Below are 21,193 nucleotides of genomic sequence, written 5' to 3'. Positions count from 1 at the left end.
TAGAAGTAAATAGATATAACCTAATTGCCATTATAGAGACATGGTTGTAGGGTGGCCAAGGTTGAGAACTGCAAGTTCAATGGTATTTGGCATTTAGGAAGGATAGACGAAAAGGAGGTAGAGTCATAATGTTAATAAAGAATGAGATCAGTACATTACTGAGAGAGGATTTTGGATCAGAAGATCAAGATTTAGAATTAGTTTGGGTGGGAACTAAGAAAGAGCAAAGGGTAGCAAACTTAGGTAGGGGCTGTTTATAGGCCACCAAGTAGTAATAGTAGAGCATGGTATAAATCAGGAAATTAGAGGTACATGTAACAAAGCTAGCTGAGTAATCATGGAGAACTTCAATCTACATATAGGTCGGGATTTTCCGGCCATGCTCACCCCAAGATCAAAAAATCACGCCCGAGGTCAATGGACCTTGCATGGACCTTGTCCCAGCCGCTACGATTCCCATGGTGAGCGGGACGGGAAAATTCCACCCATAGACTGGTAAACCTAACTAGCACAAATGCTGAGGAGGATGAATTCCTGGAATGTAAACACAATCGTTCTCCACAACAGTATGTTGAGGAACCAACTAGAGAATGGGCTGCCTAGATCTAGTATTGTGCAATGAGAAAGGGCTATAAGCTGGCTGTAAAGGTGCCTTTCGGGAAGTGTGAACATAATATGATAAAATTTTACATTAAGTTTGAAAGTGATGTGGTTTATGTCTGAAATCAGGGTCTTAATCTAAACAAAGGAAACTACAAAGGTAAGAGGGGCAAGTTGACTGAGGTAGGTTGGGGAACTGCATTAAAAGGTATGAAAGGCAACAGTTAGCATTTAAAGAATTAATACATGGTTTACAAAAAAAAATATATTCCTTTAAGGCTCAAAAAAACAGTTGAAAAGTGACCCAACCATGGATAATGAGAGAAATTAAAGATTCTATTTGATGTGGTTTATGAAGGGTTAATAGGCTATTGGTTTTGTAATACTGTTTGTGCTGTTTTTCTCTTTCTGCACTTCTCCATCTCATGCATGCTTGTCTGTGTATACGAGACAAGTTGTGTGTAAGCAGATGGTGAACTGGCCCTGAGCAAATGGGTGAGCACAAGCATGTTACATAAGAATAAACTTATTGCGTGACCAGCTGAATCAGTTCCTCTTCAAATAATCTTGGGTGATTTTTGAGAGACTTTGGTACGCTGAAGTCTTTCCCCTGCAAACTTGTAATAAAGATTTCCTGATTTCAGCTCACTCCAGATACTCAGTGGTTTTTGTCACAACACTATTAGAGCAAAAGAAGAGGTATATTAAGTTGCCAAAAAAGTTGTAAGCCTGAGGATTGGGAGCATTTTAAAATTCAGCGAAGGAGAATCAAGAAATGAATAAAGAAATAGAAAATACAATATGAAAGCAAAATAGCAAGGAACATAAGAACATACAGTAAAAGCTTCAATTGGTATTTAAAAGGAAAATGTTTGTAATGATAAATTTGGGCCTATTGCAGACAGAGTATGGAGAATTTATAATGGGTAATAAGGAAATAATAGAGAAACAAAACAAATACTTTGGTTGAAATTTTCTGATCCCATTCGTGTCAGGGGGATTTGACGATGAGAGAGAAAAATATCATGAGAAGGGTTTCACATCATGTAGAGCAGGCAGCAATTGTCTCCTTCCCCCATCAGTGGCTGGCTGTGTTTCCTGCCGTGTAATGTCGGGGACCTCATTGTAATACATACCCAGGTAATCCTCTGCAGCAGATGGTGAAATCTGAACTCCATAAAAATCTTGACTCAAAAGTCTAATGATCACCATGACCATTGTCAATTGTTCTTTAGGGAAGGAAACCTGCTGCCCCTTACCTGGTCTGGCTTACATGTGACTCCAAACACAAAGCAATGTGGTTAACTCTTAAATGCCCTCTGAAATGGCAGTTCAAGAGCAATTAGGGATAAACAATAAATGCTGGCCCAGCCAGCAATGCCCATGTCCTATGAACGAATGGAAAAAAAACAGGGCTGGGTGGTAGTTGGCCAGAATGTCCATGGAGAGCTACATTGCCTAACTGTGAGTGAATGTTTGTTCTTGATGCAAGTCCCAGCACCATGCTTGGTCTTTCATAAATAGATGCCTCAAGGGTTTTGTGATCTGTGCCAAATTTGTTAAAAATTTTGCGAGCTGGTTCACCAACCCCAAGAATTGCTGGAATCAAGAATGGGCTTGGGAACTCACTGATAGCCTTGATTTTTTGTGGGTCTTCTGTGATGCCTTTATTGCAGACAATTTGGCCCAAGAATCAAATTGATGGCCTCAATTTTGTGGCAGATCGCGCTAATCCAGGAAAATTGTGCGTGGGCCCAAAGATGGGTTTTGCGCCTGGCGCCAAGAAGTTTGCGATCTTCCCAGTCCCTTTCTGCTGGCGCAAACTGGAGCTCGCCCAGAAATAGCATGAGGCTGATTAGCATCAGATTGACTTGACTTCAATCTCATTAGTGAATTTGCCATGCGATCATCCCCCACCCCCACCGCCCAGAATATTCCCATTGCCTCCCTCACTGGCAGGAAGTCACATGGACGAAAATCACTACTGGTGCCATGGAGTGCGAAGACGAGCGAGAAAGTGAGTACTGCTTGGCACTAACCTCCGGGGTGTAAAAGGGCAAGTCAGCTGCTGCCATGGTGCGGAGTGGGGTGGGGGGGGCATTCAAGGGTGCAGGGGCTTGGGAGTGGTTGGGGGACGCTTGGTGGGGCTGGAGGTCCACAGATCAGGGATGTTACCAACCTTAGGATCACCATGGATATCTGGCTTCTCGCTAGCTGGCATCTCCAGGTCTACACCTTGCAGCCCTGTCTCTGAGGGCTTCTCTCCGCTCCTTACTTCAACTTCAGTGAACAGTACCTTGTTCAGAATTCAGTTTTTTGTCCCTTTCACATTATGAGTGAATGTAAGTGGGAAAAGGATTTTGATCTCATCTTTCTTTGGTGATAGCTCATTTACTTATTTCTGTCCAGCTCCTCCTTCTCTGTCAAGGTAGCAGAGGGAATATTGCTGATCTATGGTATCTAGGTGGGGTTGAAAATATACTGGTGGCCAGATCGCCCCTCAAACTGTAGTTAAAAGTTCAACTTAGCAGCTCTTCAAAGCAAAAATGGGTAAATGTTTTCCTGACTGTAAATAACTTTTAATGGATAACTCTGCTGAATGTGTTAGCTCTTGCGAAGAATATGACAGGGGTTTTCCGGCCCCATCAAACCGCCATGGGAGATTCAGTGACCCAGCCAAAAGTCCATTGATTTTCGGTGGAACCGGACACTTCCAGCAGCAGACGGGGCTGGAAAATCCCACCCTATGCCTCAAATACAATGATAGAAACTATGTCCAATAGGGTTGTAAATACTTGGAATTTGGATGCATGTCATTTTTATGTGCAAACCACTGAAACTGCCTCCACCCACCCTCACCATTGTTGCACACAAAAATAAACATGAAATTGGTGGAAATTGGCAGTGCCCAAAAATCCAACCGTTATGCACCTTTCTTGTCAAAACAAGTACAATTTTCAGCCCCAATGCATTTTGTTGAACAAAATGGGATTAATAGAGACAATTATTTTTTCTTGTTGCACACATAATTTCCTAATCAAAGTTATATCTGTATCCCACCATCTAAGTAGTTTGCAATGCTTCCAAAACCTTTGCCTCATGCCAAATTTTTTTGTAGCCACTTACTAAAATGTATTTCAGTTAAGAAGTGTTTATCTGCTCTGTGAAATTCAAATTATACTGAAAGCCCTACCTCAACAGTCTTGCCCCTGCGTGCAGAGAAAAGTTCTTCTGAAAGCTGTTAAAAAGAAAGCAATGTTAACTTAACTATGCAGGTCCCATATTTTCTATAAACACATACACACACACATCACCAGCGTTTCTGAAGGCATATCTTTCTTTCATGTCCTTTCTTTTTTCTTTCTAGGGGGTAGCACTGCTACTTGATAGCGCCAGGGACTCAGGTTCGATTCCAGCCTCGGGTAACTGTGTGGAGTTTGCATATTTTCCCCATGTTTGCTTCTGGTGCTCCAGTTTCCCCCCACACTCCAAAGATGTGTGAGTTAGGTTGATTGGCCATGCTCAATTGCCCCCAAGTGTCGGGGAGATTAGCAGGGTAAATACGTGGGGTTACAGGGATAGGGCATGGGTGGGATTGTTGTCGGTGCAGGCTCAATGGGCCAAAATGCCTCTTTCTGTACGCTAGGGATTCTATGATCCTATAATATCCTCTATTTAAGAAATTGGGAACTTGTCCATTTTCTTCTAAACTTATGGTGCATTATTGAAATTGTGGAAATGTCTGGATTTGGAAGATTAATTTCTTGACATTGCAAAGCACAGAACTTGTTTTTGATTAGGCTTATGTGGACGAATTGACTGAAAGATTTGCTTGAACTCATTACAAAACTAGAGGACACAGCCTCAAAATAAAGGGGGGTCGGTTTAAGACAGAGTTGAGGAGGAACTTCTTCTCCCAGAGGGTGGTGAATCTCTGGAATTCTCTGCCCACTGAGGTGGTGGAGGCTACCTCGCTGAATATGTTTAAAGTGCGGATGGATGGATTCCTGAGCGGTAAGGGAATTAAGGGTTATGGGGATCAGGCGGGTAAGTGGTACTGATCCACGTCAGATCAGCCATGATCTTATTGAATGGCGGGGCAGGCTCGAGGGGCTAGATGGCCTACTCCTGCTCCTATTTCTTATGTTCTTATGTTCTTATGTCAATCAGGCCCGAACTCTACATCAGAATTTACTGCATTTCATGATCCATTGATAATTTTAAAATGAACATTTAGAAGGGTTTGGAGTGTTGTTTTAAGCATCAATGGAATGTACAAAACTATGTAATGGTTTCCAGCATAAATTTAACAACAATGGATCCAATTTTAACTCACTTGAAACTAGTTAGTTGCACAGGGTTAAAATTGTGCCCAATACTGAAGGGATATTACAACTCAGCCTCTATCTATTATATGAAAAGAGATCTAAAATTGGCAACTGCTGCCTTTTTTGAACTCATGCCTGATTAAGGATATTTATTCAAAGCACTCAAGTTACTGCTTTGCCCTATACTATTCACTTCTGTCATTAAGACACAAGAACTTCAAAATCTTACCCTTTGCCAAAATCAGCACGGTCAAATCCGACCTGGAATAACATACTAATTTTTCAATTTAACTGCAAACATCTGCAAACTCTGCATAAGTTACTCATTATTAAGGCCTTAACAAGCACAAAGCTGTATTTTTGTTCAATTTTGCCAATGTTTTTGATGACTATTTTGAAGGGTAGGAATCTTTAGATCAGATAAACGCCTATAGATAATACTCGTTCCATGCAGTTTTGTGTGTCCAAGTTATGATCAGGAGGAAACTCGGTCATGCATATTGTGCTACTTGCCACTGTGTAAGGGAGGAAATCTGGTTTTCCGCTGTTTGTCTAGTAAGGGCTCAAACACATGCTCAATAGTTGTTTAATACCAGCTACTTTCTAACCACTTCCAAGAATGGGCAGGGAAGGAAACATGAACACTTTAAGACCAAAGTGGAATCCAAGATGGCAAGCTTGGTGTCGGAAGCTGGCAAAAAAAAAAATCAACCTTCTGTGGGAGAATAAGTAGTCTGATGCCTAAGCCAAGGAGCTACACCATACTCACGGCAATATAAATAATCAACTATTTGGAGCAAAGACAATTAATTTCAATATGGAACCCACATTCTAAAATAGCTGTGGCAAATGTTTCATGGTATTTCAGATTCCTGCAATGCTACCTTGGTCATTTGGTGCTCAGATGCTCAATTTGCTCAATGTACAAAATGAGGCGGCACGGTGACACAGTGGTTAGCACTGCAGCCTCACAGCTACAGGGACCCGGGTTCGGTTCCCGACTTGGGTCACAGTCTGTGTGGAGTTTACACATCCTCTCTGTGTTTGCGTGGGTTTCCTCCGGGTGCTCCAGTTTCCTCCCACACTCCAAAGATGTACTGGTTAGGTTGATTGGACATGCTAAATTAACCCTTAGTGCCCCGGGATGTGATAGGTTAGCGCGATTAGCAGGGTAACTAAGCGGGGATAGGGCCTAGGTTGTCACTGCAGACTCGATGGGCCGAATGGCTTCCTCCTGCACTGTAGGGATTCTATGAGTATTTCAGGTCTTCATTCCTCAATACAAAGCTATCCAGTGATAATTATTCCACGCCATCCCTAATATTACTGTTTAAGAATGAAACCTTCATATCTAACTTGTATGGTTTAACTGTATTGGATTCCAGTTCCAGTTGTACATCAGTATTCAGTATGTACACTCTAGTTTTTCCCTTTGTCATCATTCCTCCATTCTACCAATCCTGAGTACGTTTAAATTAATGGCACACTTTGTTTTTTTTGGGTGAATGGCGTGGTGCGAAGTATTGCTGGTCCCAGTTTCATTCCTGTTTAGCAGCTTGTATATTGTTTACCCTGGAAAAATGGGTAACTAACTACCATGCCACAAAAGCAAAGAGATGGTGGGATTTTTCGGTCGCACCATGAAACATTCTCCACGGCTAGTTTAGAACGTGGGTTCCACATTGAAATTAATTGGCTTTGCTCCAAATAGTTGATTATTTGTAATGCTGTGAGCAAACATTTATCATTGTTAAACCAATAATGTAATGTTTGAAGTGGTACAAACAGTACTCTGAAGCAATCAACATGTCTAGATATCGATTTTTGAGTGATGCTAGCTGGAGAATAAAATAATTACCACTGGGAATTTCGTAAAGATTCTTCTGCTCTGGAGGAAGTTTAGCAGAAACCCTGTTTAATGCACAGACAAAGAGTTGCCACCAAAATTATGGCAGCTAACAGGAAAAATACCAAGGAAATTCATCCCAACCACTCCAAATATCTGTCCTTGGTTTTTGTTCATGCCGTTGTATATTAATGACAAACATTTTTATGGGTAAGTCATTTCACTCATATTACATAAAACATCCCTGTACTGTTTTTACCTTTCGGCTGGGATGTGTTAGTAATGCATCAGAATCCTGAATTTGTGTAAGAAAAGCTGGAATAATAAAGAGACATATTAAAAATGGTGTTTGAATAAACAACCCTTCACAAACTATAAAACATCTTGACAGGATCTAGAAAGAAAAATCTATATGGTGCCTGATCCCATTCCCAGCACATTCCAAAGTGCTTCACATCTTTTAAGCTATTTGTTGAAATGTATTCACTGTTGCCATGTAGGAAATGCGGCAGGAACGTTTTGTAAAGAGCAAATGAGATGAATGACTGTTTTCAGTGGTTCAGGATAAGGGGTGAAGACTGAGGGGAGGAAAGCTGGACCCTGACAAGGCTGCATGGAAAGCTCACGCAAGGGGGTCAAAGGAATACCACATTGTCTACTGAAGGAGGATGCATGAAGAGCCTGGATGCAGTAGTGAGGAGTCCAAGTGAGATATGTTCGGAGGGAGGATGTTCGGAGGGAGGATGTCTTGGCAGTTTTGAATAAACTGAAGGTCGATAAGTCCCCTGGGCCTGATGAAATGTATCCTAGGATTCTGTGGGAGGCAAGGGATGAGATTGCAGAGCCTTTGGCTTTGATCTTTGGGTCCTCGCTGTCCACGGGGATGGTGCCAGAGGACTGGAGAATGGCGAATGTTGTTCCTCTGTTTAAGAAAGGGAATAGAAATGACCCTGGTAATTATAGACCGGTTAGTCTTACTTCGGTGGTTGGTAAATTGATGGAAAGGGTCCTTAGGGATGGGATTTACGACCATTTAGAAAGATGCGGATTAATCCGAGATAGTCAGCACGGATTCGTGAAGGGCAAGTCGTGCCTCACAAATTTGATAGAATTTTTTGAGGAGGTAACTAAGTGTGTTGATGAAGGTAGGGCAGTTGATGTCATATACATGGATTTTAGTAAGGCGTTTGATAAGGTCCCCCATGGTCGGCTTATGATGAAAGTGAGGAGGTGTGGGATAGAGGGAAAGTTGGCCGATTGGATAGGTAACTGGCTGTCTGACCGAAGACAGAGGGTGGTGGTCGATGGAAAATTTTCGGATTGGAGGCAGGTTGCTAGCGGTGTGCCGCAGGGATCAGTGCTTGGTCCTCTGCTCTTTGTGATTTTTATTAATGACTTAGAGGAGGGGGCTGAAGGGTGGATCAGTAAATTTGCTGATGACACCAAGATTGGTGGAGTAGTGGATGAGGTGGAGGGCTGTTGTAGGCTGCAAAGAGACATAGATAGGATGCAAAGCTGGGCTGAAAAATGGCAAATGGAGTTTAACCCTGATAAATGTGAGGTGATTCATTTTGGTAGGACAAATTTAAATGTGGATTACAGGGTCAAAGGTAGGGTTCTGAAGACTGTGGAGGAACAGAGAGATCTTGGGGTCCATATCCACAGATCTCTAAAGGTTGCCAGTCAAGTGGATAGAGCTGTGAAGAAGGCCTATAGTGTGTTAGCTTTTATTAACAGGGGGTTGGAGTTTAAGAGCCGTGGGGTTATGCTGCAACTGTACAGGACCTTGGTGAGACCACATTTGGAATATTGTGTGCAGTTCTGGTCACCTCACTATAAGAAGGATGTGGAAGCGCTGGAAAGAGTGCAGAGGAGATTTACCAGGATGCTGCCTGGTTTGGAGGGTAGGTCATATGAGGAAAGGTTGAGGGAGCTAGGGCTGTTCTCTCTGGAGTGGAGGAGGCTGAGGGGAGACTTAATAGAGGTGTATAAATTGATGAAGGGGATAGATAGAGTGAACGTTCAAAGACTATTTCCTCGGGTGGATGGAGCTATTACAAGGGGGCATAACTATAGGGTTCGTGGTGGGAGATACAGGACGGATATCAGAGGTAGGTTCTTTACGCAGAGAGTGGTTGGGGTGTGGAATGGACTGCCTGCAGTGATAGTGGAGTCAGACACTTTAGAAACATTTAAGCGGTTATTGGATAGGCACATGGAGCACACCAGGATGATAGGGAGTGGGATAGCTTGATCTTGGTTTCAGATAAAGCTCGGCACAACATCGTGGGCCGAAGGGCCTGTTCTGTGCTGTACTGTTCTATGTTCTATGGACGCCTCGCAGGTGATGGGCTCGGGGGGAGCAGACTTTTTGAGGCTGCTAGCCTTTCTCCTCTGAGTTCCTGACATCCTGCACTGTCTGGTGACGACAGGTGGGCTGGAGAGAGTGATATGAGTGTACTGGACTGGTATTTAAATATGATGCCGGGACCTTCGAACCCATCAGCTGATGGCGGTTGGATGAATCTGGTGATGTCCCACCAGGAGATTCAGAGGAGAACTCACCTGTGCATAATTAATTAGTTTAAAGTGCAGCATCCAACCATTCTGGCCAGCAGGAAAGCTGCCGCCAGAGCCACCCGCCACCACACTTAGTCTCAAAAATGGAGAATTCCACCCAGAGTCAAGACAAATGGATCATTTGCAAGTTGGCAAACTGTAATGAGTGCGACAGGGATCACTTCTGAGGCCTCAACTATTTAAGGTCTATATTAATTACTTTGATGTAGGGTCAGACTGTATTGTAGCCAAATTTGCTGAAGTTGCAAGGATGGGTAGGAAAGCAAGTTATGAGGAGGATACAAAGAATCTGCAACGGGATACGGATGTGTTAAGTAGACAAAAAAATGACAGATGGAGTATAATGTGGGAAAATATGAGGTTGTCCACTTTGGCAGGAAGAATAGAAAAGAAGAATATTATTGAAATTATGAGAGACTGCAAAGTGTTGCGATACAGAGGGATTTGGGTGTCCTTGTTCATGAATCACAAATGGTTCACGTGCAAGTACAGCTATTAATTAGGTAAGCAAATAGAATCTTGGCCTATATTGCAAAAGGGTGAAATAATAAAGTAGGGAAGTCTTAGGGCGGCACGGTAGCACAGTGGTTAGCACTGCTGCTTCACAGCTCCAGGGACCTGGGTTCGATTCCTGGCTTGGGTCACTGTGTGTGTGGAGTTTGCACATTCTCCTCGTGTCTGCGTGGGTTTCCTCCGGGTGCTCCGGTTTCCTCCCACAGTCCAAAATTGTGCAGGTTAGGTTGATTGGCCATGCTAAAATTGCCCCTTAGTGTCTTGAGATGCGTAAGTTAGAGGGATTAGCGGGTAAATATGTAGGGATATGGGGGTAGGGCCTGGATGGGATTGTGGTCGGTGCAGACTCGATGGGCCAAATGGCCTCTTTCTGCACTGTAGGGTTTCTATGATTTCTATGATTCTTGCTACAACTGTACAGGACATTGGTGAGGCCATAACTAAAGTATTTTGGCCAGTTTTGTTTTCCTTACTTAAGGAAAGATATACTTGGGGCGGTGCGGTGGCACAGTGGTTAGCACTGCTGCCTCACAGTGCCAGAGACCCGGGTTCGATTCCCAGCTTGGGTCACTGTCTGGAGTTTGTACGTTCTCTCCATGTCTGCGTGGGTTTCCTCCGTTTAATATGATTGCAACACAGGCAAAGTGCTCATTCCTCCGGGTGCTCTGGTTTCCTCCCACAGTCTGAACGATGTGCTGGTTAGGTGTATTGGCCATGCTAAATTCTCCTCCAGTGTACCTGAACAGGCACTGGAGTGTGGCGACTAGGGGATTTTCACAGTAACTTCATTGCAGTGTTAATGTAAGTGTACTTGTGACTAAAAATAAACTTTTTAACTTTACTTGCATTGGAAGGAGTTCAAAGAAGGTTCACTTGGCTATTTCCTGGATTAAAGGGTTTTTTTTATGGGGAAGCTTGAGCAGGTTTGGCCTATACTCATAAGAGTTTAGACGAATGAGATGACCTTCCAAAATATATAAGATTCTCGGGGGCTTGACAGGATGGATGCTGAGAGTATGTTTCTCCTTGTGGGAGAATTGACAACTAGGGGGCAGAGTTTCAAAATATGGGGTCTCCCATTTTTAAGATGGAATTGAGGAGGAATTTCGTATCTCTGAAGGTTGTTAGTCTTTGGAATTCTCTTCCAGAGAGTGGAGGCTGGGTCACTGAATATATTCAAGGCTATATTAGACAGATTTTTGATCTACAAAGGAATCAAGAGTTATGGTGGGCAGGCAGGTAAGTGGAATTAATGCCACAATTAGATCAGCCAAGATCTTAGTGAATAGCAGAACAGATTTGATGGGTTTAATGGCCGACTCCTACTCCAATGTCATATGATCTTATCAATCATCCTATATGCTAAAGGTAATTCTAGGTTTTTTTTTCTCCACTATCAAAGGCCTCCTTAAATCCCTCAATATTATGCCATTGGTTAAATCATTTGGATATGGGGTATAGTATGGCAATAGTATAATGATCACCTTTATAACTTTGCCTGTCTCCACTCTAGCTCAGCAAAAATGTGGCAAAAATACAGCCAGTGAGAGGAGGCAGCTGACAGGCAGGAGAAAGGACAGGACAACATTTCATCCTGCCAAGAGCCTCCCCTACCTGCTATGGCCATTGGGTCACAGCAGCAGCTACTAGCCATGCAATGCAGGAGAAGCGCCTCCATGAATATGTTCTGGCCATTTTTAACTTAAACAATTTCCTTGGTCTTCAAAGGGCATCTCTATTGTAGGACACACTCTCTCTCTCTCTCTCTCTCAGTAATTCCCACCTCAGATGGTGGGACTGCTGAGGTGTCATCACTAGAGGACCTCATATTGGTCTTCCAGCCTTGGGAGCCACCCATGCTAATCAGAAAATTCCAGGAGGGGCAATTAGTAGGTCAACTGGCTATTCCACCCATCTGGCCTTCTCAAAAGTAATTCGGGGCTGGGAGGGTGCCAGCAAATCAGCATGCTGACTGGCCTGAAATTCTGAGCCAACCTACCCCCATCAGTTCTGAAAAACCTGCCTCTTAACTGTGTTTCTTTCTGCAACAGGTGCAACATGAACTGCTAAGTATTTCCAGCAAATTTCGATTTGACATGATGCAGTTGAAAAACCATACTGAAATAAGCACAAACGAATTACCCTGTGACGGTACATAGAAACGATTGTCTTTGACCTTCCTGGGTTCATCTGACAGGATCCTTGAGGAATATTTGTCCAGTCGGGATACAAACTGATCAATTCTTTGTCCAATGTTATCAAGAACCTCCATCTCGAAAGGGACGTGTTCACGAATGTATTGCTCAGTTGCTTCATATGAACTAAATATATCAGGCTGAATATTCATTTGAAACTCATCTTCATCACGGGGTAATGCTGGCCAATTCGTCTATAACATTAAAAGGATAAATGTGACAAACTAAAAGATGTAGTTAGGTTAAATATTTTTAATCGTAAAATGTAGTAATTTTATGTAAAGCATCATGTTAAATCGACGAAGAAATTAATTTTCATTTTTGGCAGTTTTTGACTGAGAAAATATTTTTCCATTTATTAAACTACTATAATTTTTTTAATTTTGTGGGTGGCACGGTAGCACAGTGGTTAGCACTGCTGCCTCACAGCGCCAGGGACCTGGGTTCGATTCCTGGCTTGGGTCACTGTCAGTGCGGAGTGTGTACATTCTCCCCGTATCTGTGTGGGTTTCCTCCGGGCACTCCAGTTTCCTCCCACTGTGCAAAAGATGCGCTGGTTAGGTGCATTGGCCATGGTAAATTGTCCCTTAGCGTCCCAAGATATGTAGGTTAGGGGGATTGGCGGCATAAATATATGGGGTTACATGGAGAGGGCAGGATTGGGCCTGGGTAAGATGTTCTGTTGTAGAGTCAGTGCAGCCTCGATGGGCCGAATGGGCTCCCCACGCACTGTTGGGATTCTATGATATAGTAATATAGCGGATGGTCAGCCTTCCCATCCACCCCATCCTCCATAGGATGCCTCCACCATAATTTTTCAGCCTGCAGAATAAGGCAGTAAGAAAGCAAACATCCTGGCACCTTTTATTGTGTAGGCTGCTGTCGGACAGCAAGGTGTGTGCAATTTTGGTCCCCTTATTTGCAGAAGGATGTATTGGTCTTGGAGGGAGTACAGAGGAGGTTCACCAGGTTGATACCGGAGATGAGGGGGTTAGCTTATGAGGAGAGATTGAGTAGATTGGGCCTGTACTCGTTGGAGTTTAGAAGGCTGAGGGGAGATCTTATAGAGACATATAAGATAATGAAGGGGCTAGACAGGATAGAGGCAGAGAGATTCTTTCCACTTAGAAAGGAAACGGGAACTAGAGGACACAGCCTCAAAATAAAGGGGTTCAGTTTAGGACAGAGTTGAGGAGGAACTTCTTCTCTCAGAGGGTAGTGAATCTCTGGAATTCTCTGCCCATTGAAGCAGTGGAGGCTACCTCGTTAAATATGTCACAGGTAGATAGATTTCTGATCAATAAGGGAATTAAGGGTTATGGGGAGCGGGCGGGTAAGTGGAACTAAACCACTATCAGATCAGCCATGATCTTATTGAATGGCGGGGCAGGCTCACAGTTATGCCACCCCAAATCCCCAGACTTAAGTCCAGTATCCATGTTCACTTCTTTTTGAGGACTGGTTGTAATCCCAGCAACTACTATTTTCTGACATTACTGGCAATACAGTGCTGCCGACTAATCAGACTGGACAACAACTCTCCAGGGGGGACTTTGGGCAGAAGTCCCACCCCTAACTAATTAAGGCTGTCCCATCCTACTGCTCAATGGCCTTCGGTCCCACCAGCAAGGCCATCACGTCTGCTCCCTGTTGCTGGAGACCATAGGTGGTTCTCGCCGGTGAGGACCTCCACTGGCGAGGCCATTAAGGCAAGTGAGCCGGGATGATTGTGTCCCGGGCTCACTATTCATATTTAAATTAGGATTTAAATATTAAAATCAGCCTCTCGCTTTATTTCTTCTGCATTCCCTATTCAATTTCTGGCTGACTTTCTTGTACTGAGGACCTCTGTAGAACCATAGAAAACTAACGATGCAGAAAGAGGCCATTCAGCCCATCATGTCTGCACCAACCAAATAAGAGAAAAAAAGAAAATAGCCGCTCATTTTAATCCCACTTGCACACCTGGTCCATAGTCTTGCAGGTAACAGTATTTCATGGTGGCACAGTGGTTAGCAGCACTGCCTCTCAGCGCCAGGGACCCGGGTTTGATTCCCGGCTTGGGTCACTGTCTGTGCGGAGTCTGCACATTCTCCCCCCTGTCTACGTGGGTTTCCTCTGGGTGTTCCGGTTTCCTTTCACAGTCCAAAAGACATGCTGGTTAGGTGCATTGGCGTGCTAAATTCTCCCTCAGTGTACCCGAACAGGCACCGGAGTGTGGCGACTAGGGGATTTTCACAGTAACTTCATCGCAGTGTTAATGTAAACCTACTTGTGACACTCATAAATAAACTTTAAAACTTCAGATGCAGATTCAAGTACCTTTTAAATGAGTTGAGCATTTCAGCCGCAACCACCAGATTGATTCTCTGACCCTGCGTAGCCCCAGCACGATCTGTACATGTGTGTGTGACTGGAGTTAAGTTTTTTATGTTTTTATATATAGTTATGCTCTTATATACAAATGGAATAATTCCCTCTTTATCCACTCTATCAAAACCTGTTTCTCTCCATATGTCCAGGGTGATTCTTTAGTACAGTAACTACATTGCTGTTAATGGCAGGAAGTAAAGACTAAGCATTTTATTAAAGTACAAAGACTGTTATCTGACTTGAAAGCTTTGCTTGTTCCAAGTCATAGATATCAATGGCTCAATAAAAGCAAATAAAAGAAGATAGGAGAGTCCAGTCAAAAGTCGTAAATTTGACCTCCAAGCTTGGTAAGAACACATTAAAATACGCATTGATTTTATCAGGAGAGATTTAGAATCCTGACATATACAGGACACAGAAAGGTTGATGAGATGCATGCTTAATTGCGGGGCAAACTTAATTTTTTATAGGCGTATCATCAGGCCTGCAGTTTCATCTGGCATCTGTGCAGTGCAAAGGCCAAAGCCAACCTGGCTTGTTACCTTATCTGCAGTGATAAGCAGTGTTTACAACCTACTTGCAAAAAGACATTGGTACACTGGCAAGGATTCCAGTCACATATAAATTCTCAGGCCCCCCACACTCATGTACAGATCGTGCTGGGACTGCGCAGGGTCGGAGAATCACAGGAGGCGGGTCTAGCATGTTTTGCGCTGGCTATTTAAATATTCATTTAAATATGTTCAGTCAGTTCCAGGGAACCCGGCGCGAATCACGACTGGTTTCCAAAAATGGAAACAAGTAGTATTGGCAAAACAGGGGGGTTCGGAGACCACTGAAGCCCCCAAGTGACCGGAGAAAGGGCTGGGCAGTGCCCTAGCACCCTGGGAGTGCTAAGGGGGCAGTGCCAAGGGGCATAGCATGAAGCGGGTGGGACATGATGGGGCAGAGCATGATGGGGTGGGGCATGAAGGAGGCAGCGCGTGAAGGGGGTGGGACATGATGGGGACCCATTGGGACGGCCCCGGGGCCGGCAATCTTTTTTTTTAACAATGGGGGAGGGGGTAGATCAGACCGGCGATCTACATTCAGGAGAGCAAGGGGGAACATGGCATCAATGGGGAGGGGGTTCCAATGCCAGAGAGGTCTTCAATTTCACTTTGAGGTCGAGGCACCCTGAAGATCTCTGTGAAGCCGGGCTTCCCAGCGTGTTTAGGTCCTGCTCCTCTCCAAACTGGTGCAAAACTCGTGCCCTCACAAAAAGATGACTAAGTGCAGAAAGATTGCTATCAGATCCACACCGGACATGCTGCTTTGAATCGCACTGGTTTTCTCACCCGAAATGACACTTAAGGCCCGATTTTACCATTTTGATTCTAAGTGCCGAATCTGGGCACAATACAGATCCGAGCCCGGAATCCTCTTTCCAGCGCGCCCATACACTTTCTGCCGGCTCCGGTCCGATCCGCGCAGTGGGCGGGGCTTAGCGCTGCCGGAACAATCGGAGCTCTGAACTGCGCATGCGCAGTTCGAAAAAAAATCTGAAGCAGCGCGCCCGGGCGGGAAAAAAAAAGCAGAGAGAGCGGCTCTCTGACACATGGAAGAGTTGGCAATAATTATACCTGCTCTTGTTAGAGAAAATATTGTTCTAACAATCTGATAACGCTATTAAACTCAAAGCTTTTGTCGAAAGATTACACTTGCATCTATTTCAACTGTCTACTTTTGTCTCAGTAATGAATGTGAGCTGCTTGGGTTATTTTGGGCTGATTGTGTCTACTTGCAGGGCTCAAGTGAAAAATAAAATGTGCATTTCTGAGAATCTTCGACCCCGCAGAACAAAGTACATCCATATCATTTTGAGTGTCTGTTCATTCCTGTTGTCACAGAGACGTCTCCCCATCAACATGTTGTAAAATAAATATATAACAAACCCAGTACTTGTAGCATATATCCTGAAGCAACAGTTCTTTAGAAGAAATTTCTAGTCCCAGGAACATCTAGGATATACTTAAACAGTGTCAGAAGTTTAATATTTTAGATCAAATGAATGTAATGGTAGTTTATGCAGAAAAATTAGTTTATTAACTTTCTAAAGTCTAACAATAGTTTGAAACGAGATGCTTTTTACTGTTAAAGGATAGGAATTAAAACATTCAAATGTTTCAATTCCTATCCTTTAACAGAAAAGATAATAAATGGTTTACGTCCTCCCCCCCCCAACCAGAGATCCATCCCCCCGCCCCCCAACCAGAGATCCATCCTCCTCTCCACCCCCCTCCCCTGCAACCAGAGATCCATCCAACCCCCCCCCCCCTCCCCCCCACACACTCGCAGAGCCGCCACCGACCCGGGACGGCGGAATAGCTGCGACAAGACACTCGTAAGTACCGGAGAGCTTTCGGATGCCATGCACCTACCTCCTCGCCAACCCTCACTGAGGAAGCGCCGGCTTCCGACTTTTATTTAGCAGGTTGCTAAAAGCGCGGATCCGGATCGGGCCGTGCGGTGGTAAAGTGGGATTTGGCGGTAGAGTTTAAATTGGCGGTAGAGTTTAAATCGATTTAAATGCATGCTAATGCATTTAAATCGTCGGGCTGCCCGATTTGGGCGTGGAGAATCGGGTGTCGGTAAAGCCGCGATCTGCTTGGATTCGGGTGCAGATCGTGTTAAAGGCCCGACACCTGAATTTACCGTGCGCGCCCGAAAACGGGCGTGAATCTTTGGTAAAATCGGGCCCTTAGTCAACCTTTGGGATAATTCCGCCCATCATTTGCATTTTATTTGATTAAATTCTGGACACCCAGAAATTTTGAAAGAATGAATATAATTCAAGTTCAGCTGAAGCTTTTTCTGAGATAGTTCACCAATATACTTTATGAAAGCTAAGGAAATTACATATAGAATCATACAGTGCAGATCATGATAAATACTTTTGAAAATGATAAAATAGTGTAGTATTTTCTCTTGTAAGCCTTTATTCTGTGATGTCAAATTAGAGCACAAAACAAATTCTAAGAAAGAATACAGCAGATGACAAGAGAACAAGGGGTTCGGGGAGTAGATGGGATTGCCACAAATGGAGCTCAGCAAAGATAAATGTGAAACGATACTTTAAAAAAAGAACAGAGAGTAGGAATATATATAAAATATTAAAATTCTCCATGGAATAGCAGAGATCTACGGTGCCGATGAAGAATAAATGCAGCTTTGAAGGGGGAAATGACATTGTTCAAAGACAGCTATTTACAGTGCTGGTAAGAATTGGGTCAAGAGGGCGGAGGAGCAGCCGAATGGCAAGAAGTCAGGTAGGGAGGGAATCAAGTGCGGACACAATAGGAATTGAACCCTGGTGAGGGTTGGGGCAGTTGAGACTAAAGGATCAGGCAGAGAATTATTACTGCATGCGGCTTTTGGCTGATTCAATTCAACTCTTGAACTCAGAAAACTGCTACTGGTAAAGAGCAGGAAAATGGGTCTGGAATGGATAACTAAGATGCGCAGCTACAGTGAAACTGATATAATAGGCTAAGTTGGATCTTTTCTACACTTAAACTCCTCAGATTACACCATTGAATCATAATAGGATGTGCAATGAGAAGCAAAGTCACTTACCAGATCCTGAGAGTGCATGAATTCTTCAAAGGTTTCAGGTTCATTTTCCATTTTGCATAAATATTTACAGATTGCAGCTGTAAAATATTATTGTTTTATTAAAGCAGTTAAAACATCTAGTGGCATAACAAATAAACAAAACTTAAAATCTTTCATACTAAATTAGTTAGGAATTTGACTGAATTAAAATAGTTCTCAGTGCTGTAGAATGTGTATTCAGGTATATATTGCCATGATCTGCACATAGGAAGTGAAGCGTTGATGGCACGGGAGTTCTCACCAGTGTGTGGCTACAGGATTGGCGTGTAAGAGTTGCTGAAGGGTTTATAGTAAACCGTTTAAGTTGTAGACCTTTGTCATCTTTTCTACACAACCCAGCAACTTTACATGGTGTCATGAGCTGGCCAAATGGCACAAGGGCTTTGGTGCATTAAAGCGCTCGCCTTCAATGAGAATATCACTGACAATTTGAAAAAGTTTGAAAAGGAATGGCGCATATGCTGCCATGCCGGTCTCTCCGACAAATCGAAGAAAATACAAGCTGTTGGACCTAGCGAGATGTGGAGATGCCGGTGTTGGACTGGGGTAAACACAGTAAGAAGTTTAACAACACCAGGTTAAAGTCCAACAGGTTTATTTGGTAGCAAAAGCCACACAAGCTTTCGGAGCCCCAAGCCCCTTCAGTTCAAACCCGATCACCGACAGGGATGGCTCCAAGTTCTTGCCAATAAAATTGATGCACTATCAATCGAGCCGAGACTAGTTGAGGGCAAGACAAACAGGCTTTTATAAGATGTGTCCTGTCCGGCCGGTGGAAGTGCGGCTTGCATTCCGCGCAGACCTGGCAATTCCGAGTTATGGACCTGACATCCTCGACTGAGTAGGGCAGGTTTCGGGCTCTAATAAAGTGGAAAAACCTGGTGACCCCCGGGTGGCAGAGGTCATTGTGGAGAGCCCGTAACCGGTCCACCTGTGCACTGGCGCATGTTCCACGGGACAGCGCGTCAGGTGGCTCATTGAGCTTCCCGGGCTGATACAAGATATCGTAATTGTCGGTGGAGAGTTCGATCCTCCACCGTAATATCTTGTCGTTCTTAATTTTGGCCCACTACGTGTTGTTGAACATGAAGGCAATGGATCGTTGGTCCGTGAGTAAGGTGAACCGTTTACCAGCTAAATAGTGGCGCCAGTGCCGTACAGCTTCCACTATGGCTTGGGCTTCCTTTTCGACAGAGGAATGTCGAGTTTCGGGGCCCTGGAGGTTCGGGAAAAGAAGGCCACGGGTCTGCCCGCCTGGTTAAGGGTGGCGGCTAGGGTGAAATCAGATGCATCGTTCTCCACCTGGAACGGGATGGATTCGTCTATAGCGTGCATCGTGGCCTTCGCGATGTCTGCTTTGATGCGGTCGAAGGCCAGCCGGGCCTCCGCCGTCAAAGGAAAAAGAGTGGATTTTATTAGCGGACGGGCTTTATCTGCATAGTTGGGGACCCACTGTGCATAGTACGAGAAGAAGCCCAGGCATCTTCTCAGTGCTTTGAGGCTAGTGGGGAGGGGAAGTTCCAGGAGGGGACGCATACGGTCGGGATCGGGGCCGAGGACCTGAAGAAGGGGCTTGGAGCTCTGAAAGCTTGTGTGGCTTTTGCTACCAAATAAACCTGTTGGACTTTAACCTGGTGTTGTTAAACTTCTTACCTAGCGAGCCCAGAGACAGTCAAACAAATTTAACCCTTCATCTTCCAAGGGGAGGAAGACGAAGAGGACCCTGAGGTACCAGTAAGAAAATGTGAACAGAAATGGGCAGCCGTAAAAAATGTCATCATGGACAGACATGTTTTTAACATCACTAACCAGAAACTCAAAATTCAGTTCAATCATATGCCTCAACATTGCAAATTCTGGCAAACAAATGCATGTCTGGTACTCACACCCATAAGAAACCATATAGTGAGTGGAATACACAACGATGCTGTGTGCAAGCATCTGCGAAAAAGAACCTAATGTTAGAATCCGGCATTAGTATCTGCATTCTGAACGAGCAGTCTGAGCAGAGCCCTAAGGAATTAAGGGGAGAAACGAAAGTTTTCTCAGTACAGAACACACCCAGCAGTCAGCACCCACAAAAAAGCGCTTGCTTCACAATTAATAAGCGTTGCAATAACCGTGGCAAATGGAATCACTTTGCCCAGTGTTGCAGGTCAAAGGCATAGCAACTTGCCACTACGGCAAATCACAGAGCAGCTACCTACCCCTTCAAGGTTTAGAACATGAACAAAGTAAATGAACTGGAGGTAAATCAAAACAACCAGAACATTGAACTCCTGAACTGTACTGAACTGCAAAATTGTTGACTTTATCACGGGAAAAGGTGAAATATTCACAACATTAAACGTTTCTTGTAATTTTCACTACAGCACTCTAAGGTACACGTAATTGTCATTCTTTTACATTGCTTTCTTTGAAAATATATTGAATATGGCATAACAATAGAATGCAGGGCACGACACACCGAGTTGAGTCTAGTTGTTTAAATGTTGAGAATTAATATTGTGATGCAAACAGGATCTCTGTCTGTTACTTATTGTCTCACTGCAAGCTGCCACTTAGCAAGAGGGGTTGGTGAAGTTGAATTTCAGCATGGAAGAAATGTGTCAGGAGATTATGACCAGAAATTGATACCAACAATTATACCATTTAAACAAACGCAGCAGTTCATTCTTGGCTATCATCTATTAAAATATAGGTTCTGTCATTAAACCAAAAAATGGGCAAGCCTCACTTCAAGAATTACAACTGGGCAGCCCACTTATCCTCCAAACTATTTTTTTTAAAAAGTGTTCACATAATTACATAGCTAAGATGGGTATAGAGGGATATGGACCAAATGCGGGCAATTGGGACTAGCTTAGGGGTTTAAAAAAGGACAAGGACATGGACAAGTTGGGCCGAAGGGCCTGTTTCCATGGTGTAAACCTCTATGACTTTTAGCAATCATTTCTCCAACACCTTCTCTCTTGTCTGCTGCCAATTACAAAGAGCTGCAGTGTTGAGAACCGGGAGACTCTTTAGAACTGATGAACTCACAAAGCCGAACACCAGGGAATGGTTTACTGCTGCTCTGTTGCTACGCAGTCCTAGCAACGGCC

At 43.9% G+C, this 21,193-nt stretch overlaps 1 protein-coding gene across 1 annotated transcript in view; it reads right to left on the bottom strand.

Moving 5' to 3' along the window:
• Positions 1-21,189, bottom strand: part of LOC144511021 (protein FAM227B-like) — a 232,064-nt gene extending 210,875 nt beyond the window's left edge. Inside the window, exons 1-5 of the mRNA XM_078240995.1 lie at positions 21,132-21,189; positions 18,051-18,127; positions 12,010-12,256; positions 7,034-7,089; positions 3,794-3,838 (exon numbers count right to left, since the gene is read on the bottom strand). Of these exons, the coding sequence (XP_078097121.1) occupies positions 3,794-3,838; positions 7,034-7,089; positions 12,010-12,256; positions 18,051-18,101 (399 nt within the window). The 5' untranslated portion in view covers positions 18,102-18,127; positions 21,132-21,189. The remainder of the gene's footprint in view (positions 1-3,793; positions 3,839-7,033; positions 7,090-12,009; positions 12,257-18,050; positions 18,128-21,131) is intronic.
• Positions 21,190-21,193: the final 4 nt, after the last annotated feature.

The sequence above is a fragment of the Mustelus asterias genome, chromosome 24 (assembly GCF_964213995.1).
Source record: "Mustelus asterias chromosome 24, sMusAst1.hap1.1, whole genome shotgun sequence".
Lineage (NCBI taxonomy): Eukaryota > Metazoa > Chordata > Chondrichthyes > Carcharhiniformes > Triakidae > Mustelus > Mustelus asterias.
This window is presented reverse-complemented; position numbering and strand designations above follow the sequence as displayed.